The sequence below is a fragment of the Panicum virgatum genome, chromosome 1N (genome assembly GCF_016808335.1).
Source record: "Panicum virgatum strain AP13 chromosome 1N, P.virgatum_v5, whole genome shotgun sequence".
Lineage (NCBI taxonomy): Eukaryota > Viridiplantae > Streptophyta > Magnoliopsida > Poales > Poaceae > Panicum > Panicum virgatum.
This window is the reverse complement of record NC_053145.1, coordinates 65,059,375-65,081,699: the sequence shown is the minus strand read 5'-3', so window position 1 is coordinate 65,081,699 and position 22,325 is coordinate 65,059,375. Positions and strand designations below refer to the sequence as shown.

General features: G+C 42.2%; 2 protein-coding genes across 3 annotated transcripts; one reads left to right on the top strand and one right to left on the bottom strand.

The window, feature by feature from the left end:
- Positions 1–2,119: 2,119 nt before the first annotated feature.
- LOC120657530 (ribonucleoside-diphosphate reductase large subunit-like) lies at positions 2,120–10,806 on the bottom strand. 2 transcript variants are annotated; one of them, XM_039935852.1, is made up of 17 exons: positions 8,738–10,806; positions 6,238–6,299; positions 6,064–6,151; positions 5,592–5,855; positions 5,260–5,500; positions 5,112–5,188; positions 4,804–4,974; positions 4,631–4,723; positions 4,364–4,513; positions 4,200–4,286; positions 3,950–4,114; positions 3,751–3,870; positions 3,333–3,535; positions 3,110–3,259; positions 2,873–3,020; positions 2,611–2,694; positions 2,120–2,502 (listed from the first exon to the last, which is right to left on the bottom strand). In XM_039935852.1, exons 1-17 carry the CDS (start codon positions 8,738–8,740, stop codon positions 2,401–2,403), a joined length of 2,208 nt encoding a protein of 735 aa, XP_039791786.1. In that variant the 5' UTR covers positions 8,741–10,806; the 3' UTR covers positions 2,120–2,400. The 2 variants fall into 2 exon arrangements, with proteins under 2 accessions (XP_039791786.1, XP_039791785.1); XM_039935851.1 differs by lacking the exon at positions 8,738–10,806 and adding an exon at positions 6,426–6,964.
- A 2,348-nt stretch (positions 10,807–13,154) lies between these two features.
- On the top strand, positions 13,155–21,909 carry LOC120657529 (chaperone protein DnaJ-like). Its single transcript, XM_039935850.1, has 11 exons — positions 13,155–13,548; positions 15,061–15,129; positions 15,808–15,900; positions 16,079–16,200; positions 17,102–17,297; positions 17,573–17,748; positions 18,323–18,452; positions 19,259–19,419; positions 19,535–19,629; positions 19,890–19,989; positions 21,506–21,909. Exons 1-11 carry the CDS (start codon positions 13,246–13,248, stop codon positions 21,549–21,551), a joined length of 1,491 nt encoding a protein of 496 aa, XP_039791784.1. The 5' UTR covers positions 13,155–13,245; the 3' UTR covers positions 21,552–21,909.
- Positions 21,910–22,325: the final 416 nt, after the last annotated feature.

The window sequence follows — 22,325 nt, the reverse complement described above, 5'->3', positions numbered from 1 at the left end:
AAAGAAGGGGAGAAGAACATTTATAGGATGGCTAGGATCCGCGAGCGGAAGACAAGGGACATCAACCAAATCAAATGCATTAAGGATGGGACAGATCGACTGCTAGTGAAGGATGAGGAGATCATGGATAGATGGAGAGAGTACTTCGACAAGTTGTTTAATGGAGAGAGTGAGAGCCCTACCCTTGAGTTAGATGACTCTTTTGACGATACCAACTGACGTTTTGTGAGGAGAATTCAGGAGGCAGAGATCGGGGAGGCTTTGAAGAGGATGAAGAGAGGTAAAGCGATGGGCCCTGATGGTATTCCCATTGAGGTGTGGAGATGCCTAGGAGATAGAGCAATAGTATGGTTAACTAAGCTTTTTAATCTCATTTTTCGGTCAAACAAGATGCCTGAAGAATGGAGGAGAAGTATATTAGTACCTATCTTCAAAAACAAGGGCGATGTTCAAAGTTGTACTAATTACCATGGAATTAAGCTGATGAGCCATACGATGAAGCTTTGGGAGAGGGTTATCGAGCATCGCCTAAGAAGAGTGACAAGTGTGACCCAAAATCAATTTGGGTTCATGCCTGGAAGGTCAACCATGGAGGCGATTTTCTTAATACGACAATTGATGGAGAGATATAGGGAGCAGAAGAAGGACTTGCACATGGTCTTCATTGACCTTGAGAAGGCATATGACAAGGTACCGAGAAATGTCATGTGGTGGGCTTTGGAGAAGCACAAAGTCCCAACTAAGTACATTACCCTCATTAAGGATATGTACAAGGATGCGACGACGTTTGTCCGAACATGTGATGGCAACACCACTGACTTTCCTATTAATATATGCCTACACCAGGGGTCAGCATTGAGTCCTTATTTATTTGCTTTAGTGATGGATGAGGTCACAAGGGATATACAAGGTGAGATCCCTTGGTGTATGCTCTTTGCTGATGATGTGGTGCTAGTTGACGAGAGTAGGGCAGGGGTTAATAGGAAGTTAGAGCTGTGGAGACGCACGTTAGAGTCGAAAGGATTCAGACTTAGTAGGACCAAGACCGAGTACATGATGTGCGATTTCAGCGCGACTAGGCATGAGGGGGGAGACGTTAGTCTAGATGGGCAAGTGGTGGTCCAAAAGGATACTTTTCGGTATTTAGGATCGGTGCTACAAAAGGATGGCGACATTGATGAAGATGTTAGGCATAGAATTTCAGCTGGCTGGTTGAAATGGCGGCAAGCTTCTGGCATCCTTTGTGACAAGAGGGTGCCACAAAAGCTAAAAGGCAAATTCTATAGGACAGCAATTCGTCCGGCGATGTTATACGGTGCTGAATGTTGGCCTACAAAAAGGCGACATGTGCAGCAACTGAGTGTAGCAGAGATGCGGATGTTGCGGTGGTTTTGCGGGCACACAAGGAGAGATAGAGTCCGGAACGAAGTTATTCGGGATAGGGTCGGGGTGGCACCAATTGAGGAGAAACTTACTCAGCATCGGCTGAGATGGTTTGGACATGTCCAGCGAAGGCCTCCTGAGGCGCCAGTGCGTAATGGGGTTCTTGAGCGGGTCGATAATGTAAAGAGGGGTAGAGGTAGACCTAAACTGACGTGGGAGGAGTTGGTTAAAAGAGACCTTAAGGATTGGAATATCTCTAAAGAGATAGCTTTGGATAGGAGCGCTTGGAGACTAGCTATCAATGTGCCTGAACCTTGAACTTATTTCTTTCGGGTTTCATCTCTAGCCTACCCCAACTTGCTTGGGAAAAAAGGCTATGTTGTTGTTGTTGTTGTTGTTGTTGTAAGCATTGGTTTCTAATGTTGCACTTGATCGCTTGTTATTCCGGGAGCCATGTGCCTAAGGGTGGTAGTGGGCTATAGTCCTAATACTTTCATCACAATCCAACTTGGCCTTTGATATTTTTAGCTCAAAATTATATAAAATTAGACTTGGTCCTTTTAGAGTCCGGTCCTTAGATTATCTAAACTAAACATTAACACCTTTACCACCCCTACGTGTAGCGTAGCCCGATAATTAACTCCTGTGTACGGTAGCTGCACAAATTACAGACGCGACCGAGATGCGGTCGTGCTACTCATGGAGATGTTTACTTCTCTGTTTGGCCTCGTAGGCGTTCAGGAATCTAGTTTGATTTGCCACATCTGCACATTCTGCTTGACATCCAGTTGTCGGCTACATCATTGATACCACATACTATTTTACATTAATATTAGATGCATGGTCTATATATTTACAATAGCATAAGCATGAGTACACAAGTCTAGTTCTGGTAACAAAGGCTAGCTTGGTACTCGCACAGTACGGGGTTCATGCGCAGGCCGCTTGCAGAAGATACAATGCCATGGAGCTAGTAAAAGATTGTCTGGGTCAGCATGAGGCGTGATTTGGGCGGATCTAACTTCCACATGCCAAGCACTCATCCCGGTTGTTCAAGGAACAGACCACCTGGGCCATTTTAGCCTGGACATCCTCTTCCTCTGAAGTTTGTTGCTTATCCTACAAATCCAACGTTTTTCACAAGGACCATGGTTAAGCAGCACATTGAAAATTCATCCAAAATATAGTCAATCAGACATGGGCTGGAACGCAATCAGCACAAATCACCTTGAGGAGAGTAGTATCTACTGTAAACTTAATTGCATCTGCCGCAGCACGTGTTCTTAGGCAATACATCCCTGTTTTAAGGCCCTGGTATCAGACAAAAGAGGGCACTCATTATTTAGTGTTTCCCTTGGTGATTCCTACTTGAACTCCAAATCTCCAATAAAATAGAAAAGTAAAGAAAATTGCATTTTACTCTTGCCTCTTTTTTAGAAAAACAAAAAAAAAAAGGAAACTGAACTGTAGCGTTGGATCTGAGAGTTACCTTCGACCAAGCATGGAAGTGCAACGAAGTTAGCTTTCCAAAGTTTGGTTGATCCATGTGAATATTGAGGCTCTGGCTCTGATCGATATAGCAACCACGATCAGCAGCCATGTCAACAATAGTTTTCTGCTTGATCTCCCAAACAGTCCTGTGCCAGTGATTAATAGAACAAACATGAGTGATAGTTTGCTAGTTTGCATATCATGAAAATTGTAGCTAAGATGGTAATTCACATACTTGTAAACTGCTTTTAGAGCATCTGGGACCTCGGTAACCTTTTGGACAGAACCATCCTCATAGATTATCTTGTTTTTTAGAATAGGAGACCAGACGCCTATCTCAGTCAGATCATGGAGAAGATGCTTGTTTACTATGACAAACTCACCACTGAAACAAAGAAAATTAATTAGAAAAACCCAAACATTGTAACGCCAAAACTACGAGCAGCAGATATGCTAACCTTAAAACTCTTCGACTGTATATATTTGATGTGTACGGTTCAAAGCACTCATTGTTGCCAAGAATTTGGCTAGTGGAAGCAGTGGGCATAGGAGCAACAAGAAGAGAGTTCCTCAATCCAACTTGAGAAATCACCTCCCTTATTGCTGACCAGTTCCATCTGTGAGATGGCACTACATTCCACATATCAGGTTGAAGAATGCCCTGCAGAAATGCAGATGAAGCGTAGCACGGTCACAATACAGTTTAATAAGGAAATGACCCGAACCAAAAAATTTCTTGCCAACAGGCACTAACAATTTTTGGAGATTTCTATGATTAATAAACTGTATTGTGTCAGAAGTAAATAGCTTGACACAATCAAACACAATATTAAGTACAATTGATGGACACGGTTGCAAACAATATCACACACAAACCTTGCTGACAGGGCTCCCAGCATATGTTTCATAAGGGCCTTCTTTTGCAGCAAGATCAGCAGAAGCTTTCAAAGCATGATAGTAAATAGTTTCAAAAATATCCTTGTTTAACTGCTGGGCCTGGGAAAAAACGCATCATGTTACATATCAGCAAAGTACAGAAAATGGCATAACCACACTTTTGAGCTTGCAAGATTACCTCTGGTGAATCGAATGGCATTCCAAGTAAAATAAAAGTATCCGCCAATCCTTGAATGCCTATCCCAATTGGCCTGTGCCTCATATTTGACCTCCTTGCACTCTCAATGGGATAATAGCTAACATCAATGATTTTGTTGAGATTATATGTAACAGTCGAAGTAATCTGTAATATAGCCAGCATTATGTTAGTATTATTCAGACTGGTGAAGCAGAGTCATACATCTATATGAAATGTGAGGTAGATAAACCTCTGCTAATTTATCAAAGTCGAAGTATCTATTTTTTGACCCACTGCTACCAACAAGCTTAGCTGGATGGGACTCTATAGGAACACCCTGAAACATGTGCAAGTGTAAGTTATGCTAGTTACAACTATAAGCAACCAAATAATAGGAAAGACGTCAGTATGTACCTTTTCCCTCACCAAACGTGGCAAGGCAATTGAAGCTAGGTTGCATACAGCAGTTTCAGAAGGACTGGTATACTCAATAATCTCAGTACACAGGTTGGAGGACTTGATTGTGCCAAGATTTTGTTGGTTACTTTTTCTGTTGCAAGCATCCTGCATATCATTACCTTTTAGAACCAGACCTTTGGATTTTTCAGTAAGAACGCACATATGTGATAAAATAATGGCATATTTAGAGGCAGAACAATTGTGCCCTTATGAATTTAATACCTTATAAAGCATATAGGGTGTTCCAGTTTCTATCTGTGCCTTCAAAATATCAAACCAGAGGGCCTGCGCTGAAACTACTTTCTTTGCCTTGCCCTGAAATCACATAGCTGGGTTATTATACATCTTAAGTCAACCTAAAAAAATTGTATATCCAAATCCAGCATCCAGCTTGCCTCTCTTTCATATTTATGGTACAGATTCTGAAACTCATCTCCCCAGCATTCAGCCAAACCTGGAGCTTCATTGGGACAAAACAGTGACCACTGTTCATTGCGTTGTACCCTTTCCATGAATAGATCAGGAACCCACAGAGCATAGAAAAGATCCCTTGCACGATTCTCCTCCTATATGTTTCACATACCAAAAAAAAAATTCAGAGAGGTAGTCTAATATAATAGCAAGCCAAGCACTTATAGCACACTTCTTATATTCAACCACAGGCTATATTTTCAAGAATGTGTGTTATTATTCAAGAGCTTACTTTTCCATGGTTCTTCCTTAGATCAAGGAAGTCAAAGATATCAGGATGCCAAGGCTCCAAATAAACAGCGAATGCACCTAACACAAGGCATTTGTAAGAAATCCTCAGCAATCATATAGGACCAGGCTAACTTACTGATGCTAGTTACCTTTTCTCTTGCCTCCACCTTGATCAACATAACGAGCAGTATCATTGAAAACACGCAGCATAGGAACAATTCCATTAGAAGTTCCATTTGTTCCTCGAATGTAACTCCCTGTAGCTCGAATGTTGTGAATTGATACACCAATTCCTCCTGCAGATTTGCTTATCGCAGCACATTCTGAGAGAGTATCATAAATTCCCTCAATACTATCATCTTTCATGCAGATAAGGAAGCAGCTGCTTAGCTGCATAACAATAAATAAAAGAATGAGATTAAATGTATAACTCAACAGTCCACACTGAACACATTATTGGTTGAAGGTGGCCCAGTGTTACCTGGGGCCTTGGAGTGCCAGCATTGAAAAGGGTCGGGGAAGCATGAGTGAACCAGCGCTGAGACATCATGTGGTATGTTCTGACAGCAGATTCAATATCATCCTTATGTATGCCAACAGAAACTCTCATCAACATATGCTGTGGCCTTTCCACGACCTTTCCACCAACTTTCAACAGATAAGACCTCTCAAGCGTCTTAAAACCAAAATAATCATAGTCGAAATCTCGGTCATAATTTATCTCACTGTCCAAGCGAGCAGCATTCTGAAATGATAGAGGTCAAAAGTTGAGTGCTTAGATTTCATGACTCAGACTGTATGCTAAGAGGAGTTAGTAAGAAATATAAACCAAGTACACGGATGTACCAATGTGAATTGCAGCCACAAGTAATAATCCATTTATTTCATGGTTTTCGTGCATAAAATTAAGCCACAAAAGGACCATATCATTTGTTAATTACAACATATCACACCTTCATTACGATCTCGTAGACATCATCAGCAATCATGGGAGCCATCAAGCCAGACCTCTCATCGCAATGCATATACAGAACCTTTACCCTGCATACAGAGATGAATAGAACCAATAACAACGCGGATATTCAAACTCTCCTCCTAGAGTAGACAAGAAAAACGAGGTATCGTACGTCTCTGAGAAGGATTTCATGGTGTTCTTGTGCAGGTTGGAGACGGCGATCCTGCCCGCCAGCTTCACAACGGACAGCGCAAAGGGGGTAAAAGGCAAAAACAGTCAATAATATCCAATCGAGTTGCTCAAGCAGCAGACCAAAACATCTGGCAGACGATTCAATTATGGAAGGAGCAGATGAATCACCGATGCGTAGTCGGGGTGCGAGGCTGTCATGGCAGCGGCGGTCTCGGCGGCGAGCTCGCCGATCTGGTTGGTGGTGACGCCCTTGTAGACGCCAGCGCAGACCTTTTGTGCGACGAGGACGGGGTCGCAGTGCTCCGCGCTGAGGCCGTAGCTGAGCTTCTTGAGCCGCGCGGTGATCTTGTCGAAGTGGACTGACTCCTGCCGGCCGTCGCGCTTCACCACGTACATCGCGCCGCCGCCGCCGACCCTGCCGTCGTCTCGGGTTTTCCGTCGAACACGCCGGGGGTGCCCGGTTGAACGGGATCGGTGGAGCAGGCCTGGGGATCGCGAAGGGTTCGGGAGGGGAAAGAAGGAGACGGGGCGGCGAGAGGTTTGAAACCGGTGATGGTGATCGGGGCGTGATTGGAGTAGATGACAAGAATATTTTCTCAATTTTGAAATGGTAGTGGAGGGGAACCGCTCGGAAGCGCGGGAGAGGGAAATTTTCGCGCGCGTCTCGGGTGAAACTGAACAGCTTGTTTGGTGCCGCCTGGGTGGGCAAAAATTTTTTTTTTTTGAGGGCCGCCTGGCTGGGCAATTTGAGGACTGAGGAGTGCCGTCAACGTGTCCTTTTTCCTTCTCATGTCAAAGTCACTCTGTGCAAATAAAGTTTAAATTTTATATTACAGTTGAAAATTCATACTTGAAGTTAGCGTATCTTCAATCAAAGAATAAACCGTCATCGAATTGAATACTCAGCTTCGGGCCTTCAGCGAGAACATACTCTGAACTGAAGGACCAGGATCACAAGGTCGAATTGATCCAGAAGAACTCAAGAATATTGATCCATAATGTATTAGAATCGATCCAGAAGAACTCAAGAATATTGATCGATAATATGTACATATACAAGAACGGTTCTACAACTTTACAGCGAACAAAAACATCAGATACCATCGAGAACTGCTACCAGAGTAAGGAATATTTTTAGATATGATCGAGAACTGCTATACAATTTTAAAACAGGGAGGGCCAGCTGTTTGTTTTCAGACTCGGTTAGATGCTTAGAGCTGGTGGACGCCCAGGAGGATCTTGACTCTACTGATGTGCCATAAGCTGATGAACCTGGTTTGACTGCTGCTGCTACGGAGCCTTGTGATTGGTTCTAACCGAGGACGACCTGGAGGATCTTGACTCTGCTGATGTGCCATAAGCTGTGGAGGGTACTGCAGTGGAACACAGTATCCAGATAATATGGCTCTGGCACAGGATAGTTATATGATGAGACACTTGTAGGCCGAGCTTGTCCTGCCTGTTCCTAAAACGGTGCAGTCTCTTGATCCCATCCTCTGGGCATCCGTTGAAGGATCTCACTGTCCTCTCTGCTGGGATGTTAACATCATATTATATAAGATGCTTAGCCCCTCTTGCTGCTAGCCTTGCATAAGTAGAAAGGCCTGTCAAGCTGTTGAGCTAGATACAACAAATTATAGTTCGATGCCAGCTCCACATTCAGCCCTGCATTAGAAAGTATAAGCTCCTATCTGCGACAAGAAGTAAGTTTCAACCAGAAATGCCGAGTAAAAGGTCAGTGTAATGTGCATTCTCACATAGAGGCTACGGGATAATACAAGATTACACCATGCAAGTGATAAGGGAACGTATCTAGTGCAAACCACAACCTTCGTGAAAACTCGTGCAAACCATGGCAAAAAAGTCGTCTAAATTTATCAAAAAAAAACACACATATAGATGATATGATGATACACAACCTTGTAAAATATCTTGTCCAAACTCGACGTCGTTTGTGAGATATAAAAATAACAAATTTCAAGAGAAATTTGTTATTTTTATATCTCACAAATGAAGCCGAGCTTGGACAAGATATTTTACAAGATTGTGTATCATCATATCATCTACATGTGTGATTTTTTTGGTGAATTTAGACGACTTTTTTGCCGTGGTTTGCACGAGTTTTCATGAAGTTGTGGTTTCCACCAGATATGTTCCCAAGTGATAATCATCAACCATAGACATTTCAATCAAAAGATGGCAAATAGGTATTTCTGACAACTGATTGTTGATTAGTCACCCAAGCCTATCTTTTGCACACAATCTATACAATGTTAAGGTCAGGTTCAGGAGCCCAGTGGTTTCCATGATGCAACTTTCCTTATCCTTACATAAAACCAATTAAGCAGATAAATAAAAACATACTGGGGTAAATGGAAAAGTAACTAAGATTTAAGCACTGCAGTTAAATTTTTCTTTTGATAATTAAATAAGAAAATGATAGGATCAAGACTGCGCTCTAACAAGAAAACTAAACATACCATGTAATCATGCTCTTCCGAAAATATCTGTGGTTCACATTACTCCATGGAACTGCACCACATCGATTCACAGCAAGCATTGTGTGGCGACTCACGAACAAGGACAAGTACTCTTAGTGGACCATAATTGAGATCAATTAAGTAGGCATACATTTCCAGTTTCAACCTTATCTCTGTACCTTGCATAGTGACTCACAAATACTCTTAGTGGACCGTAATTGAGATCAATTAAGCATGCATACGTTTTCCAGCTTCAATCTTATCTCTGTACCTTGCATCATGACTCACAACCTGGCTGCCAATGGAGGACTGGAAAGGACACCTGCAGAGAGTTTTTTTTTTTTTTTGCATTGTTTATCATAATCTGCCCTCATATGTAATAAACAAAATGCTGGTTTGTCAAATGATAAACTATAGCTTAAGAAAGACAAACATGTAAATAACATATATTAGTAGTGGATTAGATAAAAATGGTATTGTGTCCCCAAACATTTCAACATCTGGCATTTCTATTGATGAACTAACAGAATGAATCCACACAGTGGCTTGTCCCAATCACTCGTGCATGTTTGAATGTTGCGCCCAAATAGCAAAGCAAAATTTCAACAACACCCACAGGAAAACCAAAAGGCAAGTGTTATTTTCTACAAAATTTACGTGAAATTTCTTCAGTGCAAACAGGCCCTAATGCTTCAGACCTGTTTGTACCATCATATTAAACCAAACTTCAACAGCATAAAATAGTTTGAAAACTACAAATAAAATCAAAGGAAACTGATAAAAAAATCCCAAAAATAAATAAATAAATAAAGAGAAACTAGGCTCCTCAGATGTCTCTTCATCTCCACAAGATTTGCAGCATCCCAACAGGAGCTGCTTTCAGGAATTGGAACGATATAGGATGTGAATTCAGTCATCACAGGAGTACACAACCAAAATGAAGCAGATTCAGTGCAGTGCGAAAGAAGCAACTGACAAACAAGAGTTCCCAAATCATTAATCTATTTAAGAAATGAACTAGGCTCCTCAGATGTCTCTTCATCTCCACTTGGTGTGCAGCATCTCACAGGAGCTGCTTTCAGGAATTGGAACGACAATGAAGGTAAATTTGGTCATCACTGGAGCATCCAACCTTGTGGCAGAGCTGGTGAACCTCCACGCCTAGGGCCACTATCTAAGCACCTAAATAACCGCACGCCAAATCCACTTACCGATAGTTCATAGAAGCGAAGAATAGAATACAAAATTTTGAAGATATATCGATTCTACACTTAATTATACAACAGACTTGATAAAAACATGATGTGGTAAAAAAATATTCCAAACTAAAAGATTTAATCCATCCTGGCCTCTTATATTTTCATCAAACATTAGCATGATAACCTGAACCTACTGCAGGTTGGACAGTTGAAAGAAAATAACAGGAATCCATGCAGTGCGCGGGCTGGCAAAATCAAAACACATAAATCTGCTCATGAGAAAAGCACAAACATGTTAGAATTCCTATACTGGAGGCTCTGGAGTCTCCAATTAAAATGCTCCAATTTATTTGTATTGTACAATGTTTTGTCATCAAATACAACATCATTGTTCCTACTGAAAAATCCCCTCTTCAAATCCGGGCGGTTCTTGTACAATCTGGAATTTTGTAACAGCAAGTTGCACAGGAATTAAGTTGTTTTTCATTCTTGGGCCCAAGAAGTTACGCATCTACGAATCTAAGACGAATGGTGGATCATGAATTCAAGATTGAAACAGAGATTGGGGAATGAGGATTGGAATACCTGCTGCACGCTGCTGCCGTGCGACCGTGCGCGTGCTGCTGTGCTCTACAACGCCGGCCGGCCGGCCGCATGAGCAGGGCGTGCCACAGGCAGGAACGGCACCCAGACGGTCCAGGCATCCAGTTATGCCCCACCCCCACTCCGGCGTCCGGACTTCGCTGCCCGACGTCTCCGATTCGGCCGCGCTGGTCATTCCAGTTCCCGATTTGACTGCGCCGCCGCGAAGTGTTGTAGCCGCACTGCCGCCCGATTTGGCCACCCGTCATTAGGGTTTGGCGAGTCAGGAGCAGGTTAATATATTGACGGCTAACCGGTAACCGCCCGGCTCCGGTTTCGGTATACGAGTCCGGTTTGACCGGTTACCGGTCGGAACTGGTGGAATTCAAATTTGAATTCAAACTTCGCCGTTCAATCGATTCCGACCGGTATACCGGTCGGTTAGACCAGTATACCGGTCAAATTTAAAATTTTTTTCTTTTTTGATTTAAATTCAAATGCCCGCAAAGTATACTAAATAAATATTTGTATAACATATTTTAGTCTAAATGAATCCTCCAACTCTCTTTTGTACTACTTTTACATTGTATTTGTATACTTTTGTATGCATATTTTTTTGTTTAACTTCAAATCCCCGCAAACTATACTAAATGAACGAATTTTTGAGAAAATTTGACACTATTAGATTCGTCGCACCTTGAAGTATTTTTAGGAATTTTTTGAGAATTTTTCATTTTTTTAAATTTAAATTTTAAATTTGGACCGGTTTCATACCGGACCAAACCGGAACTGGTCGGACCGGTTTGCCGGTCCGGTTACCGACGGTTTGGGGAACCAGAGTGGGAGGCGAACCGTGTCCGTGTGGAAGGAGGAGAGAGTGCGAGAGCTAGGACTGGGCATTCGGTTTTTCGGTTTAGTTCGGGTCGGTTTTTTCGGTTTGAGAAAAATTCGGTTGTCTAAAACCATAAACCGATCGGTCCTCAAGGAAACAAAAAACCGACACCGAAAATGTCGGTTTTTCGGTTCGGTTTTTCGGTGCAACCGAACAAAACCGAGTCTCATTTTGACAGAAAGATATCAAGCAACAGGCTGGTATATATTGGACAGGTTAATGGGCCGTGGGCTGCACTGGCTGTCTTGGCCTTTGCCCTTTGGGACGGCCGGGTCTAATTCGGTTTTTCGGCTATTCGGTTCGGTGCGAGATAAAAACCGAACCCGAACCCGATGACCGAACTTCCTAAAAATCCAACCCGAAGCCGAACCGAAAAAACCGAAAAACCGACAATTCGGTTCGGTTCGGGCCGGTTCGGTTCGGTTCGGTTTTTTCGGTGAAAAAATGCCCAGGCCTAGCGAGAGCCGAGAGGAGAGGGAAGAGCGCCGGGCGATGGCACCTGACTGACCGCTTGGCCTGGCTCCCAAATTGCTGCTAGAATTGGCCTGCTATTGGATGGGCCTTCGCTGCTGTGCTGGGCCACGCCTGGGGTATGAAGAGAGCAGCTTTTTCGGCCACGGCCCTCCTACCGCTTAGAAAAACTACTCCCTCCGTCCGGATTTTCTTCAGGCTCAAGTCTGTAGACCGCAATGACATAAGCCTGTGTATAGATCGTAACACTCAGTAAGGGTGTGTGTAAATATTGTAGTTTCCAGATAGATAGAACGTGCGTATGATGTGTGAGTTTAGATACTTGTACCTAGATTGAGGTATAAAAAAACTATTCCTTCCGTCCCCTGATAGTACAACCTTACGTTTGAAAAAAAATCCATAAAAAGTACAATTCTAAAGATTGAATTTCAACTACTTGCCTAATTAAGTGATCGGACTTAAATTGTATGGTAAAACTAACTATATGTGGCAAACAAATGAAGATATGAGAATCATTTTACGCCACCACTAACTTGTCTAAAAAAACCTTAAAATTGCACTCTTTATATGATGGAAGGAATATGCAGTAGCGATAATTATCATTTTTTGTCGTATGCTTATTTAAAGCGTATTGTATATTTGTATGTAGGTAGTATTGTATATTTGTATGTAGGTAGATTCGTGTTATTTAATTTACGACCTACTTCAACTGCCTGTCAACCAACTACTCAAAGTGCAACCTAGCACTTCATACTCTGAGCACCCCCCCCACACACACACAATACAACGGGCCTGTTTGGAGGGCTCCGGCTCCTTACAAAAAAGATGGAGCCGGAGCTAGTGGAGCTGATTTTTGTGGCTTCACCGGCTCCACTTTCTCGCAGGCAAAGCTGCTGCTCCACCTTCTCACAAGCTACTTCTCACAAGTTATAGTATGGAACCGCTCCACTTCCATAATATTTGGTAGGGCTCCAACTAGAGCTGCTGGAGGAGTCGGAGCTGGAGCCCTGCCAAACAGGCCCGACATGTCAATAAAAACCAAATAGCTGCACCCAACATTACCAAACAAACTGTTAAAGGAGATCATATAAATTTTTTCTAGTCCTCAGATTTTACATTTTTACCTTTTTTTTCCGGAAGGCGGTAGAGTCTAAATGTATTGTATTTTCGTTATAAACCAGATAATAAGGGAGCAGACAATCTAAACAATATATTTAAAAAAAACAATCTAACGCATAAGACTGACAGCCGGGGCCCAGCCATGTCTCATCTGTCATCCGTTGCATCCGTAGCCGTGCGCTCAGGCCGGGACCAACATCGAGCAGCCGCAGCCGCAGCCGCGCCAAACCTCCGCGAGCTCGCTAATGGCGCTCGCACTGTCCACGCTCCCGCTCCTGCCCTCCAATCCCTCTCCATCCTCCGGCGCCACCCCTGCCGCCGCCGCGTTCCCTCCTCGTCGGGTCCAAATCGCTGCCGCCGGTAGGAGCGGCGGCGGCGTCCTCCCGCTCGCGTGTGCCGCGCCGCGGCATCGCGGGCGGGTTCCGAGGCGGCGCCGTGGAGGGAGCCTGGTGGTCTGGGCGTCGGCTGACTACTACGCGACACTGGGCGTGCCGCGCTCTGCGACCAACAAGGACATCAAGGCCGCCTACCGGAAGCTTGCGCGCCAGGTGTTCGACGCTTGCCCCCCTCCCACCCAAACCTCATTTTTAGTATTCATCACTTGTGTTTGATAGTAGTCAGTAGTCTCACAAGGCTGGATCACACGATCGGAGCTCGCGCAGGCAGCTAAAGTGTGGATGAATGCCTTTTAATATGTTGCTAGATTAAATTGGTTTGTCACCCATCATAGAAATCCCCATTTTTTTCTGTCACCCGTATTGTTGTTGATGAATGCTGGATTACATGCTAGGGGGTCAAGGGGCCTCACCTAGCACTTCACTTCACTAATGACAAATCTATGGACACTTAAATGGGCCTGGATTGACTAGCTACCAGCAATTTGAGAACATAGGCCTTGCAATGTAAAACCTAGCCTTAAATTGAATTCGTTGTTAATGACTGGTGGCTTAATTTAAGTTGCACATCCAAGGTGTTTATGATTGGAGTGTTGTTGATGTGCAATAAACAATATTAGGATCTTAGCTATAATTTCTTTATGCCCTTGATATCTAAATTTGAAGCCTGGAGTTTTTTTTTATGGTTTTTACTACTAATTTCTGTGATAATTCACATTATGCGAAGTTCACTTGGAAAATATAATTTCTCCCTTAACTTGTAAATATGAAAGTCAATCCAATGAAAGGTTTTGTAAATATGTAGACTAAAGGCAACTGTTTTTGCACAGTGTACCAATGCATTGTACATTGATTATGTGTCTTTTGATGCACGTGGAAAGTTGAAACTCAAAATTATAGTTTAGTCTTGATCGTGTTTTGAGGCAGAATTCATTAACAATATCAAACTTATGCCATTCGACCAGGGATTTTGTGTGGAATGTCGCAGTTTAGCTCACACTGTGATGATTATTTTTCGTCCTTGGATAGGATTCTTATTTATTGCTTCTAACTACATAAAAGCTCCTCCCTGGTTCCTATGACATCAGTGTTCCATACAGGAGCTGCCTGCATCATTGCTGTTTGTTTCAGTCATCATGCTTGGAGCCTGGACTACTTAAAGCCACTATTTAGGGAAAGTTATGCTTATGCAATTCTTCTGTCACCTGTAACTGCTATTTCTGGAACCACCAAAGTTACATAGGAGGACTTGGAACATTAGCGGAGTGGATGGTAAAATATTTTTTTGCATAAAGCCAGACCTCCCCATGTTTTTCTGACAGAAAGGCCGTCGTGTGTTCCTGTTGTTTGACCTTATTAAGGCCTTAAGTCTCCGGGACGCCCCTAGAAGCCTACGATGGCCCTCTCTTGAACCAAGCAGAGTATCTTATTCTTTTTTCCAGTTCCTAGATTATATATGGTTAATGGGCCTAACGTACCAAACTTAGCAGGCTCTCAAGCTTTTGATTTGTAGATGATGTTTATTTGTCAATCTACCAAGTGAAAAGCTTTTGCTCTGTCACTCGGTTCCTGATCACTCGGTTTGCAATGCTCTCAGAACATAAATATAGATTCATTTTTTTGGAAATAAATCTTGATATCTTTCTTTCCCTCTTTAATTTTTAGTACCATCCTGATGTGAATAAGGAGCCTGGAGCAACTGAAAAGTTTAAAGAGATAAGTGCAGCATACGAGGTATAAAATGTTTCTTAACAAAGCATGAGAAATCTGTTTTTTGCTTATGTGTCCATCTACCATTCTGATTTTTTTGCTGTTATGCTTTAGGCTTAGATAATAACTGACTAATCTGTTGAAGGTCTATCATGAAAAAGGAAAAAAAATCCCAACATAATAGGCCCGCCCTTGAGGCCTTAAGGTTTCATCTGATAGCTGCTTTCTTGACTTCGATAATTGAAGAAAAAGTAATGCACAATTTATCAGTTTACCAACTAACATACTGTGAATCTGTGATACTATTATCAAAATGTGATCCCCCCCCACCCCCCATGCTATAGTTTGCAATCTGTAACTGAATAGTCATGATTTACTTTAGGATAAAAGACCTCTTATTGTTTTCTCATTAATTTGGTGGTGCCACTCTGTAGATGTACTCAAATAAACAAGTATTTTACCACTTTTCTGGTGTTTTACATTTATGAGTATGGTTAGTATTGGGCTACTATTTGTTATCCAGACAACTTAATAATCTGTTTGTGTGGCATCCCTGTGTGAATGGTTAGTTTTATAGTTTTGATTCAGGGTCCTGACTCTGCCAATTTTAAAAAGATTATTTAAATCAAATACTTAATTATGTGTTTCCTCCCCCCCCCCTCCCCGGTTCATTTTGGGAATACTGAATTTCGTTGTCATCAGGTGTTGTCAGATGAAAAGAAGAGGTCATTATATGACCAATATGGTGAAGCTGGGGTTAAGAGTGCAGTTGGAGGCTCGGGTGGAGCTTACACAGTACTGCCTTTTCACTTCTTATTTTTTTAATAAAAAACATTAGCAGCCACAATATTTCACTATATGTCTATTAACTCGAGTTCTTTAGCTCGCATGGATACAAGTGCTATTGGCTCTTGCCCATCCTTTTTGTTAAACAAGCTTTCTTAGTTCTTTCACTGTTCTTTTCTTTACGCAGACTAATCCATTCGATCTGTTTGAGACATTCTTTGGAGCAAGCATGGGTGGCTTTTCCGGCATGGACCAGAGCACATTTAGGACACGCAGGCGAGGCACTGCTGTTCAGGGTGAAGACATCAGGTTTGCGTTTGTTGCAACTTGCAAGACATTTTGAAGCGAAATGATATTTAAGAATAGCTGTGTTTCTATTTGAAATATTTATAATCTAATTTTCAATCTACTAACTGTTGTAGTTAGTGCAAACTTTAAATCCAGCTTTATTTGTCCGAATGTAATATAATTGGTACTCGTGTAATGGCTAGGTCCCTGGAATAATAGGTTTCTTGTTAAACATGTGATCCGATGAAATTGTAATCTTCACTCCATCCTAATAAATAAACAGAAGTTGAGATGTTTATATGTTCCCTGTTGCTTTCCAAATTCCAATAACCTGGCAACTACTAGTCTGTTTATCTATACACTTGGAATTCTACAACTTTTGATTTCAAACAACATATCTCATCAAACACTTCTAGAACACTGCAAAAATAACAAATTCAGTACTTTCAAATATTGGGGCTAAAACTGGTAAACTTGCCTAACAGCCTGCTCTTTCTCAGATGAGCGAGAAGGATTTTGGATTGAGTTTCTTTTGCCGCTTGCGATTGATTAAGTTATGTTACCTGTTGCACCGACCATTGATTTGAACAATTTAATTACCAGACTTATTAGGGGGGGTACTTTTTAATAGAATCAGAGCAGAGGATTGAATTGCATGAATGGGTTGAGCATTTTCATAGATATACCTGCAGGAGGCAGTTAGTTACTGCATTTTTTTTCCTAATCCTGCTTTGGCTCCTTTGTTTTGTCTCTGCTCCCCTTTGTCTTTTTTGCATTCATTGCCATGCTATAAATATATCAAAGATTGCCGTTATTGCTATTTATGGTACCTTTTTTTAATGAGATGGTACTTTGCTTATTTGATGCTTTAGAATATTTAAAATAGTTTATTTTCTAAACTGACACAAACTTGCTCGATCAGATATGATGTGATTCTGGGCTTCACAGAGGCGATATTTGGAACAGAGAAAGACATTATATTATCGCATTTGGAAACATGTGATACATGTGGTGGTTCTGGATCAAAGGCTGGCTCCAAGCTGAGAATATGTTCCACATGTGGTGGGCGAGGACAAGTAATGCGAACTGAGCAAACACCATTTGGTCTGTTCTCCCAGGTAACAAGTATTCTTTTCTGACTGCTTAACTTTGTAATGTTATTTGATGCTAAGTTTTAGTGACTGACTTAGCATTAGCATGTAAATTATGTTTTGTACAAGATTGCCTACGTTCAAGGGCTCAACATTTCATTTCAGCACAATAGCAAAAAATAAACTATGCTTATAGCCTTTGGGTAGCCTGAATTTCTATTTAATATTTTTTTAGTTCAGTTTGATTATTTGTTGCTATTCGTGATGGTTACATAAAATTAGACTCCCTCTTTTTTTTGTAGGTTTCTATTTGCCCCACTTGTGCTGGAGAGGGCAAAGTCATTTCAGAGTATTGCAGAAAATGTTCTGGAGAGGGGCGTATTCGTGTCAGGAAGGAGATCAAAGTGAAAATCCCTCCAGGAGTGAGTAAAGGTAGCACTCTTCGTGTACGTGGGGAAGGTGATGCAGGACCAAAAGGGTAAGCAATGCATTTAGAAGAGAATGTTTAGCTTTCTGATTGTCATATTTGAACATTTTAAAATGCTAGCAATAGTCCATAGTGGTCCTAAAGGCAATAAAATGGATCGTTCTTATTATGCTTACTGGTTTATCTCGTGCTCATAGTCTTGTGCCATATGTTGCATACATTTGTACTATTTTTTTTCCGATAACATGGCATGAAGTATATAGGTGTTTGATTAAGGGTAAACAATAATTTGCAACCAGAAGATGTATGCTAGGCTTAAACTTCTTAGTTCCTTTTCATTTCATGTATATGAATGGAAGTTTATGGTCTCTGGTGTTCTGGATATTTAGATCTGTGCGTGTGCTTTCTGCAGAAGATATTTTGTGGAATATGGAGCATACATGAATGCAGAGTAACTTTGCATTGTGTATGTGTTAATTTACTTTTCAAGGAAGTTATACTACAACTGCAGTGTAGAAAAACATAAAATAACATGTTCAGATATCTCATCATGTCTGAGCCTTGCTTAAGCTTGAATGCAAATTATCTTCAAATTAGTCCAACCTTTTCATCTTTTGGAAAACAGTGGGCCACCAGGAGATCTTTATGTTTGCCTTGATATAGAGGAGCCATCAGATATCAAAAGGGATGGTATAAACTTGTATTCAACTCTGTCGATAAGCTACCTTGAAGCTATTTTGGGCACCACTAAGATGGTAAATTTTCTCTTTATGATAACCTATTGTGATTCCAGTTAGTTTCAGTCATAGTTCATTACCTTGCTCAGTAGAATCTATTTTGTTTCCATAGAATTAACAAAATGTCTCGAACTTGTCACTTCACTTGATAACCAGAGATCAAGAAAAATGGCGTAGTTACTTTATCTCAGTGCTGATGCAATTAGCAAACTCCAATTGGGGTGTGTGTGAGCCCCAAGTTTACGTTTCAAATTTAAACCCACAGCTCATGTAGCTAGTGTTTAGCTTATAGATCAACTTTTTCAGCTTTTCTTTGCCTGCTTTACACACACAATGTTCATTAAAACAAACTGGTTGCATGTTAAGTGATATAAAGTCTACTCAAGCGAACGAGTGCCTAGTCGGATTGGTTAGGTGCTTCACTCCTCAGGTCCTGGGTTCGACTCCCGGTGGGAGCGAATTTCAGACTGGGGTTAAAAAAATTCCCTCGCCTGCCGCCATGCCAAATCACGAAAGGAAGGTCCCAACCCACACTCACATGGGTAATGGCGCCCCTGTGTAAGGGTGGGGCATGGGTTGGGGGGTTTTCTCAGCCTGCGTGAGAGGTCTTCTCTTATTCAATGCTCGGGGGTTTCTTCCCCCTGCAGGCCGAGTTTTTAAAGTCTACTCAAATTGATTTTTGCTCACAAGTTCTTTTTATCATTTTAACTATCATGGATGATTCAGAGAAGACTAATTGTTGGTAGAGTTTGTTTCAAGTGTGAACTGAACTGTCTTTGAATAGGTCTGTGTAACTGTTCCTTTCAAACTGTTTTCATGTGCAGGTCAGAACTGTGGATGGAACCAGTGAACTTCGAATACCTCCAGGTACCCAACCTGGTGATGTAATTGTCTTGGCAAAGCAAGGTGTTCCATCACTGAATAAGCCATCTATACGTGGTGATCATCTATTCACTGTTACGGTCACAATACCTAGACGTATAAGGTGAAAATATGATTTCTGGCTTGAGCCTACCTTTCAAATACTTCACCACTATCCTAGAGTTACTGAGCCTAATTTCTCACTTAGTTTTCTTAATCGCGAATGTTGGTTCTTCCAGTGGGCGCGAAAGGGAGTTACTTGAGGAACTTGCATCTTTGAGTGATGGTGGTTTTGCTCGAACAGCCGCCAAGCCGAAACCCGCCAAGCCAAAACGTAAACATTTGAACCATTCACTCTGTTTCTTTCCTGCAGTCCCTCCTCCGTTTTCCTCTCCCTGCAGCAAAGAGTTTATTTCTATTTTTGATATTTGCTATCTGAAGTTTGTTTGTGTCCTGTCATTACTATCTGACAAGGGATATAATTTCTTTAAAAAGAAATTGAAGACTAACGTGTGTCTTGTCATTACTATCTGACAGGGGATATAATTTATTTAAAAAGAAATTGAAGACTAACATCTGTTATCTGTGTTGCAGACGTACATGAAGGGACAGAAGTTGGCACAAGTCAAGAAGGTACAGATAAATCCAATGAAGGAGAGGATGACTGGTTGAAGAAACTTACAGATTTTGCAGGGTAACATTTTGAACTTGATTTCACTACAATGATACAATCAATGTCATAATACATGGTGTTTAGGTCATGTGTCATTCTAGATGGCTGGTTGATATTCTTAAAATCCTGCCATATTGTTCCTCTTTCATCAATTTATATTTGTTGATCTTATATTCATGCGTGTTTTATTAAATATATGCTAATGAGGTACTGTCATCCTGAACAATTTTTTTCATTATACTGAGTGTTGTGGGGGTTCTAGGGGTACCCACAGCCGGGTGGCGGAACGCACCCGCCTATTCCCCGTGAGGGAGTACTCGGGGAAGTACTAGGCGATGGGGCTGAATCTACGCTGGGACTAGGACTCAAGAACACACGATTTAGAGTGGTTCGGGCCGCCGGAGCGTAATACCCTACGTCCACTGGGAGATGTATTGTTCTTGGTGGTGTGTATGAATCTATCCCCTGCCGGCCTTGGCTCTTGCCCAGCCTGTGGTTTTCTAGCGGCGCCCCCTCCTTTTATAGATCAAGGGGGAGCGGATACATAGGACGTTGGTACCCCGACAGGTGGGCCCAACGTGACTGCGGCTACAGTGGTAGCGAATCTTTCCTCCGATATGCGTACTGCTGCCCCTCTGACTCAGGGGGGTCTTTTCTTGTCCCGTCAGCTAGGCGCCCGTTGGAGTAGCGTAGCTTGCGGCGTGGCTTGCTGAGGCTATTATGTAGCGTCATAATGGGCGAAGCTGAGCCGTCGTATCCATCTGGCAGACGCAGTATGGGCGGCGCCAGCGGCTCCACTGCCTTGGTAATACGCGATCAATAGTATCCCCTGGTCAATGAATCGCCTCAGCTTCTGCTATATCAATGCAGACGTTCACCTACCGCAATAAATGCAATGGTGGGTGAACGTTGGTATGGAAACCCAAACGGCCATGTCTTGTAGACACGTGGCGGCCCCGGACCACCCCGACGCGGGGCGTCGGGGTCCGGTTATTATGCAGGGGGTCCGGGACCCCATGAGGGTTCGGGACCCCGCGGGGGTCCGGAGTCCCGGCTGCTTGCGCTTGAGTGCCTGTCTCTCCGGGGACACGTGGCGTCCCCGGACCTTCCCCGGCCGTGGAACGGGTCCGGACCATTGTCGGGAGGACAGGACTTCGGACCGCAGGGGTCCGGCTGTTTGGTTGTAGTCAAGGATGACTACTAAGGCTCTTGCCTAGACACAGCAAGAGGGGGTACCCCAGTCCTGGGGTACCGACACTGAGCATATAGGTTTTGTACTATGCTTATTTCCCCTGTTTCTGGTGGTATAAAAAAATTGAGCTGCGATTTTTGGGACGCTAACTATATTGTTTATTAGATACTCATTACGAGGGAAAAGTACAAATGTAGTAGTGGGGTAGTCTGAACGTAGATGTATGCTTCTGTTGAATATGAACCAACCTAACTAAATCTTGTAATATGTTGATTGAGTTAGCTCATCAGAACATTTGGGGGTGTCTCCTGTATTTGACACAGTTCCTTTGCTGAATCCTTTCAGGTCCGTTGTCAATGGTGCTGCGAAGTGGCTGAAAGACAACCTGTAGGTTGTAAATATTTACTATAGTCCGATCTGCAATTTTTCAATTCATCGGGGTTCCCACGAGCTCTTACATTCATTTTGTTGGAGGGCTTAAAGATTTTCAGGCTGGCAACCGAGAGAGTGAGACCTGTCAACTAATATAGTGGAGACATTGATATGTTCTGTCTTGGAAAGGAATGATTATTATGTAGTTGCAGTTATTTCAATTTTCCAAGCACATGTAGATGTAGTAGCCTGAAGTTGCGGGATGCTGATGTGAAACCCAGAGATTCGGCAATGTTGTAAATATGTTTTTTTTAATTCCCCCTGAAGTAGGGTTTCATGAAATCTCAGGTTCTGTACTTGAGGTTTTAAGTTAATAATTTTTTTAAGAAAATAAGTTAATAAAATTCAGGACCAATGGATACGCGTATTCTCATTTCCCAAGATGTGAACCTTGCGATGAGGCAAGTCAGTGCTCAGTTGCGGCAGTGGCAGCCCTGTCGGGTCACGTCGTCTAGCCTGTCACAAGAACTGAAGACTCTGCTTTTGTTATTGCTTTGGCTAGGGCTTAGTTGCCGTCTCTAAAGTTTTTGAAAAAAAATCTTTCTATATTTGAAATATTAAACATAGATTAATCACAAAATTAATTACAGATCTGTAAATCACGAGACGAATTTAACGAACCTAATTAATCCGTCATTAGAGATTGTTTACTGTAGCATTAATATAGCAATTTAGCGTCTAATTGTGGTCTAATTAAATTCATTAGATTCGTCTCGCGATTTACAGGCAAACT

Coding starts and splice junctions, on each gene's coding strand:
- LOC120657530 (XM_039935851.1), bottom strand. CDS start 6,653: ATGTACGTGGTGAAGCGCGACGGCCGGCAGGAGTCAGTCCACTTCGAC. Junction 6,152..6,237: donor ATGAAATCCTTCTCAGAGAC/GTACGATACCTC, acceptor CTCTGTATGCAG/GGTAAAGGTTCTGTATATGC. Junction 4,287..4,363: donor CACGTTTGGTGAGGGAAAAG/GTACATACTGAC, acceptor CACATGTTTCAG/GGTGTTCCTATAGAGTCCCA.
- LOC120657529 (XM_039935850.1), top strand. CDS start 13,246: ATGGCGCTCGCACTGTCCACGCTCCCGCTCCTGCCCTCCAATCCCTCT. Junction 17,298..17,572: donor CATTTGGTCTGTTCTCCCAG/GTAACAAGTATT, acceptor TTTTTTTTGTAG/GTTTCTATTTGCCCCACTTG. Junction 18,453..19,258: donor TTTTGGGCACCACTAAGATG/GTAAATTTTCTC, acceptor TTTCATGTGCAG/GTCAGAACTGTGGATGGAAC.